The sequence below is a fragment of the Podarcis erhardii genome, assembly GCF_964252035.2.
Source record: "Podarcis erhardii genome assembly, chromosome: 3".
Taxonomy (NCBI): Eukaryota; Metazoa; Chordata; class Lepidosauria; order Squamata; family Lacertidae; genus Podarcis; species Podarcis erhardii.
The window spans coordinates 117,412,093-117,418,544 of NC_138507.1; the positions used below are offsets into that span (position 1 = coordinate 117,412,093).

At 44.7% G+C, this 6,452-nt stretch overlaps 1 protein-coding gene across 3 annotated transcripts in view; it reads left to right on the top strand.

The window, feature by feature from the left end:
- LOC309338000 (uncharacterized protein) overlaps positions 1-6,061 on the top strand; it is a 22,215-nt gene extending 16,154 nt beyond the window's left edge. For 2 of the 3 annotated variants that reach the window (XM_081855103.1, XM_081855105.1), the window contains exons 5-7: positions 2,032-2,073; positions 4,311-4,358; positions 5,949-6,061. In XM_081855103.1, the coding sequence (XP_081711229.1) occupies positions 2,032-2,073; positions 4,311-4,358; positions 5,949-5,961 (103 nt within the window). In that variant the 3' untranslated portion in view covers positions 5,962-6,061. The remainder of the gene's footprint in view (positions 1-2,031; positions 2,074-4,310; positions 4,359-5,948) is intronic. The other variant, XM_081855104.1, reaches the window with a different exon arrangement.
- The last annotated feature ends 391 nt before the right edge of the window (positions 6,062-6,452 follow it).

Sequence of the window (6,452 nt, forward strand, 5' to 3'; positions counted from 1 at the left end):
CAAGAGAAGCAAAATGTATTTAGACCCACCCAGAGATGCTACTGACATAGGCCCACACAAATCTGCATGGACCAGCTCAAAAGGCTTGCTTGTCTCTCTGCTCAACCTGGGATATGAGCATGTTTTCACTTTGGATTGCTTACAGGCTCTGCAATCCAGAAACTTATCACATCCCTTTAATTTCCACCCCTCTGCACACTCTGGGGCCTTCTTGACATAGGACCAACTCGAATGAATGAGTCTGTGGTGCCATAGATGGGAACAGCCATCATGTGGTGGGATGTTTGCGCACTGCACCTGTGTTACCTCAGGGGGGTCATCACCAGCAATAGATATCTCAACCACGAACAGCCTATTTTTGCACTCAACACTGAAAAGCTGCTTCCCATCCCTGGAAGAAGAACACATGTTATTTGCAAACTGAACACACAAACCACCAGCTACTAGAGCAGACATGGATAAAAGGCAGTTGGCTATTTCTGGAACCACAAAAGCCTGAACATCATGATCTAGGAACGAACAATAAAGGGTCCCAGACTGAGTCAGTGGCCTTCTGCTTCCATCTGCCAGTGACACATATCTTCCACTTTGCACAGTCTTGCAGTTCCAAAGAAGTCCAGCTGAGGGCACTAAAGTGTGCGTGGCTCCAGTGTCAACAACAAAGGAGAGACTGGCTTCCTGTTTGGGTTTCACAACAGCCATAAAAGCTGCTAAATGAAACAATGTTGTTGACTCCTTGCGCTCAACCCAGTTGGAACTTTTGGCATTCTTCCCATGCTTTGCAGAGGTCTTAATCTGGTTGCTCCAGGAGACGGCCTTGGGCCCTTCCTGCTGCGCTTCTGCAGGACAGTCTCTCACGAGATGGCCAGTACTTCCACACTGAAAACATCTTTCAGACAAAGGGTTTTACAGAGCTCTCACAGCTTCTCCCTGCACCCCCACTCCTGGGTGCACAGTTTCCAGAGGAACAGCCTGCAACTGCTTTCCTCTCAGCTCTCTGCCTCTGTTCCTGTCCATCACAAAGATGTGTTGAAGCATAAAAACAGCTTCCAGAAACATGGCTTTCAGCCCCCACTGGGCTCACGGCCCCCTCTCGGTCTTTGGCTCCCACTGTGGCTACACACGCCTTCTTCAGTGCCTGCCAAGTGACCCGGGCCTCCTTGATCTCCTCAAGGTTTGGCAACAGCCAAGCATCCACGTTTGCTCAGCATGCTCAGGACACTCTGATCCCTTTCCAGAGCTGCAGCCACTTCTGCCTCAGAAACTGTCTCACTAGCCTGAGGTGGTGGGGTTTGCATGCAATTCCAGAGCTGTTCTCCCAACAGCCAGTACTTCATCCTTACGGACCACTCCTCTCAATTGGGACCAGTCAGCCTTTCAAAAGGCAAGGTGAAAGCCTCTGGAGCCTGAGCCATCTTTCCTGGGGCTAAAGCTTACTCACGCTTCTGCTGGCCAGTGCTCAAAGATGCTTCCTTCAGCTCCACTTCACCAGCGAAATCTTGACTGCCTCAGCGTCTGGCAGGACTTCAAGGCTGTACTTGGACGTAACATTCCTTTCTCACACTTAGCAGCAAAATGAACGGCCCATAACGTGTGAACTTTACTGCCTGTCCGGCACACTTCCGCGGTGCAATAAATCTGCTTCCAGGAAGCTGCAGAGCTGAGCAGCCGTTGCTTCCATATGAGAAGAAGGAAAAAAGGGTCCACTCACTGTTCTTTCTTAACAGCGTTTATTTACAGCAAGCAAAACAACAAACAGTTCCATCAGAACTCAGACACATGCTGTGTGTCTCTCTCTCTCTCCACCAAAATCGAAAGTGCTTTTTACACAGACACAGACAAAGAACAACGCAGCTTCCACTTCCTGGGAAGCTCCTCCCCAGATGTAGGACATTCAGGAGGTTTAACCCTTAACCACCACACTCCACAGTGTATAAACAGGGTTTTTGTGATAATGTATTCTGCATGCATGAATTTATGTATGTGTTCAGCCTGGTTGGCTAAAAGGCAATCAACTGTTTCCCATTTCAGGAAGAAAGAACACGTCAAATCACATTATGATGGGGCCACCAGGTGAGACTGTGCCCAGTTGCTAGGTATTGGGCCATGCCGACTGATTTCTATTGTGACTCTTGCATTAGACTGCCCTCTTTGCCTGTTCAGTTTATGCCAGGTTCCCAGGGCACATGGTTTAGGAGCCAGAATAAGCCCCCTTTCCCTCCTTTCTCAACCCCACCATGCCTTTGGAATGCCCATTTTCAGGGTTTACACTGACATAAGATCCAACAAGCTCAGCTTTGTTGGCTGAGACACTGCAGGGTTACGGAAGATCCTGCAATGTGTCTTTGGCAGATCTGTGGATGGGGACTATTTGGGAACCCCCCAACAAAACCAGAGATATGCTGGACCTTCTGAGCCCTGTGGATCTCCCTTCAGGAATACTGAGTGAGATAACAAAACTGCTGTGTTCCAAAAACAACACAACCATGAGTCCATGAATGATCCAGTTGAACACAAATGTTGTCAAAGAAATCTATAAAGCAGGGGTCAGCAAACTTTTTCAGCAGGGAGCTGGTCCACTGTCCCTCAGACCTTGTGGGGGGCCGGACTATATTTTGGAGGGGAAAAACCCACACAAATGAATTTCTATGCCCAACAAATAACCCAGAGCTGCATTTTAAATAAAAGCACACATTCTGCTAATGTCAAAACACCAGGCAGACCCCACAAATCACCCAGAGATTCATTTTAAATAAAAGGACACATTCTACTTATGTAAAAACATGCTGATTCCCAGACTGTTCGTGGGTCGGATTGAGAAGGCGACTGGGCTGGATCCAGCCCCCACGCCTTAGTTTGCCTACCCATGCTATAAAACATGGGATGAGAACAATTCTGTAGGACAGGGATCTGCATACATGCAATCTGAGAACCAAAAGTAAATATTAAAAGTTATATCATGAGATGAAAGGAGTTGCCTTATCCTTTGATCCGAAGCCCAACAACTATTTCTCTCTTCCTTTTTTGTACCCATTAAGTCACATCTACCTGAGAGCCAGCCTCCTTCCTTAGTCCCCTCCTTGGCCACCACAAAGAATGACCTTTGTCACTATATAACACCTGTGCTCAGGGATCTGCACTTTTTGCCGATTTGCTACTGGACCAAGTTCAAGGTGTTACTATTAGCATATAAAGTCCTTAACAACTTGGGACCAGTTTACCTACAAAATTGTCTTACCCCACATGTGCCCACTCGACCATTCCAATTGGCAGAATTGACACTACTAAGTTGTCTTGTAATACCTGCATTCTGTATTTGTAAGAACTTGATTGGTTAGTTCCTACCCTTTGGAACTCCCTGCCTATTGAAGCAGGTGTCTTCATTGTACACTTTTTGGCACCTGTTAAAACATTCCAAGGGATGCAGGTGGTGCTGTGGGTTAAACCACAGAGCCTAGGGCTTGCTGATCAGAAGGTTGGCAGTTTGAACCCCCATGACGGGGTGAGCTCCTATTACTTGGTCCCTGCTCCTGCCAACCTAGCAGTTCGAAATCACGTCAAAGTGCAAGTAGATAAATGGTGTTTCCATGCGCTGCTCTGGTTCGCCAGAAGCAGCTTAGTCATGCTGGCCACATGACCCGGAAGCTGTACGCCAGCTCCCTCAGCCAATAAAGCGAGCGCCACAACCCCAGAGTCGTCCGCGACTGGACTTAATGGTCAGGGGTCCCTTTACCTTTACCTTTTTAAAACATTCCAGTTTAGACTAACCGACCCAGATGCTTAGAAAGTTGAGATGATTTTAATATGTTTAATATGTTTTAGTATTTTAACTTTTGTATGTTTTAAAAAGGGTTGTGATTTCCCCCCTTTGAGGGTATTTTTTTTACAATTGACCAATGTATAAATTTAATGAAATAAATAAAAAATAAAATATTTTTTCCATGGCTGACGATTTTCTTGGCTTCTATTCACCTTGTGTCCGCTAGCAGCAAGGTTCATTGTTTTGGCCCCTTGAAAACTGACTTCATTACCTTCTGAGATAAGTCGTGTTCCAAGCACCTGCTCTTTCAGAGACATGCAGGTCTTTTTCATTTACCCAAGCCTTTTTCTGAACGAAATCTTTAACAACTGTGCATTGATCATCATCTAGTGTCGTGATGTTATATTAACAGTATGGGTTTTCGTTTGTTTGTTTTCTGTAGAAAGTTCTGATATTTTCTAATCTGAACATTTTAAAATAGTAAATGAGAATGACAATAATAAGCAACCATTCCATTTCTGCCTATATTCCCCTATCTTTTTTTTTGCAGAAAACACACTGTTTCCGTCAGAATTCAGCACAGCAGCTCTCATCACATGTGAGTAGGCGTGGGGAAGGAATCTGACAAGCTGTGACTCCACGTTAGCATGCCTGATCCAATGTACCCAGACCAGAACTGGGATTTTTTCTGGGATCTGAACATGGCCCTGTTCTCACTCTCTTGTGGATCCCCAATATGAGGTGTCCTAAGGGATGCCTGAGGTGCTGTGGTCTTAATAATAATAATAATAATAATAATAATAATAATAATAATAATAATATGTTATTTATACCCCACCCATCTGGCTGGGCTTCCCCAGAGACTCTGGGTGGCTTCCAACAAAATATTAAAATACAGTAATGCATCAAACATTAAAAGCTTCCCTAAACAGGACTTCAGATGTCTTCTAAAAGTCTGGTAGTTGTTGTTCTTTTTGACATCTGGGCGGGCGTGCTGGCGCCACTATCAAGAAGGCCCTCTGCCTGGTTCCCTGTAACTTGGCTTCTCGCAGTGAGAGAACTGCCAGAAGGCCCTTGGCACTGGACCTCAGTGTCCACGTAGAATGATGAAGGTGGAGTCACTCCTTCAGTGGTCTAAACCACTGAGCCTCTTGGGCTTGCCAATCAGAAGGTGGCGGTTCGAATCCCCGCAATGGGGGGAGCTCCCATTGCTCGGTCCCAGCTCCTGCCAACCTAGCAGTTCAAAAGCATGCCAGTACAAGTAGATAAATAGGTACTGCTGTGGCAGGAAGGTAAACGGCATTTCCGTTTGGTGCTCTAGTTTTGGTGTTCTGTTGCGCCAGAAGCGGCTTAGTCATGCTGCCACATGACCCGGAAAAACTGTCTGTGGACCAACACCAGCTCCCTCGGCCTGTAAAGCGAGATGAGTGCTGGAACCCCAGAGTCCTCTGCAACTGGACTTAACTGTTAAGGGTCCTTTACCTTTACCTTTTAAGGGATGCCTGAGTCCTTTCTTTTTAAAATAATCTCTTCATAGCAGCCAGCTAGTGAGCAGAGCTCTGTTGATGCACAATTTGAAACGGATGAAGCCAGTCCCACAGAAAGTGACACGTCTTTCTGAAGCTCTCCTTGGAAGTTTTATATGTCACACATGCATTTTATGCACTGCTTTTTTCTCTCATTTTCCTACTCATATTGAATGAGGCCAAACTTAGATTCACAAAATGTTTAGGGGTCTGCGTACCCCTGAGTCCCCCCAGAAAAAAACCACTGATTTGATGTATTTCATGTACAATTCTCCTTATCAAGATCTGCCACTCCCAAGTGGACTTGCTAATAGGGACAGATGGATCTGTCGATTTCGGTCTTCTCAGTTTCTCTTAAAAAACAAAATCAAAATTACATTCATTACTCCATATTTCTGCAGAATTTTGCCATAACAATTTCCCATGAATATTCACCAACATTTTAGCGCAAATTTCTCCGGAAAAAGACATTTTTGTTTAGAGTTTTGACTGATATGCACATTTTTGCAAGCCATTTCCCCTGATGTAATGATCTATGCCCAGATTTTTGGGGAGCTATATGGATTTGCCCTTAAAAATCCACAGAGAAATAGGATAGAATGAACTTTAGTCCCATACTTATGTGGATCTCAATATCATTTCTCCCTTATTTCTTTTTACAGGGGTGGATTGTAAGCAAAGCTCAGATTCATATCAAGAATGAAATAATCAAAGAGTCCTGGTTCACCTTCCTGATTTTTTTCTTTTTTCAAAATAAATTGTAGTTATAAAAAGATCCATGTTGTCTTATTTTATGGCAAGGAAATAACCCCAGTTGTTGAGTTGCTCATGAATGGAGAGAGACAAAATCATATGGTGTTTTTGCTGGGGTTGATAAGAGAATAGATGCAAGGAAACAGGTCTGGGGTAGATATGAAATATCTAAAGGTTTGTCACATGGAAGATGGAGCAAGCTTGCCCTCTCCTGCTCCAGAGGCTAGGAGTCGAACCAATGGATTCAAGTCACAAAGAAAAGAGATTCTAGCAAAACATCAGGAAGAACTTTCTTATGATGATGATGATACCTTTATTGTCATTGTACAACCTGTGTACAATGAAATTAAACGATCCTCCCTCCCCACCTTAACACTCAATCTCTTATCAAACAACACACCATCTCGCATGTC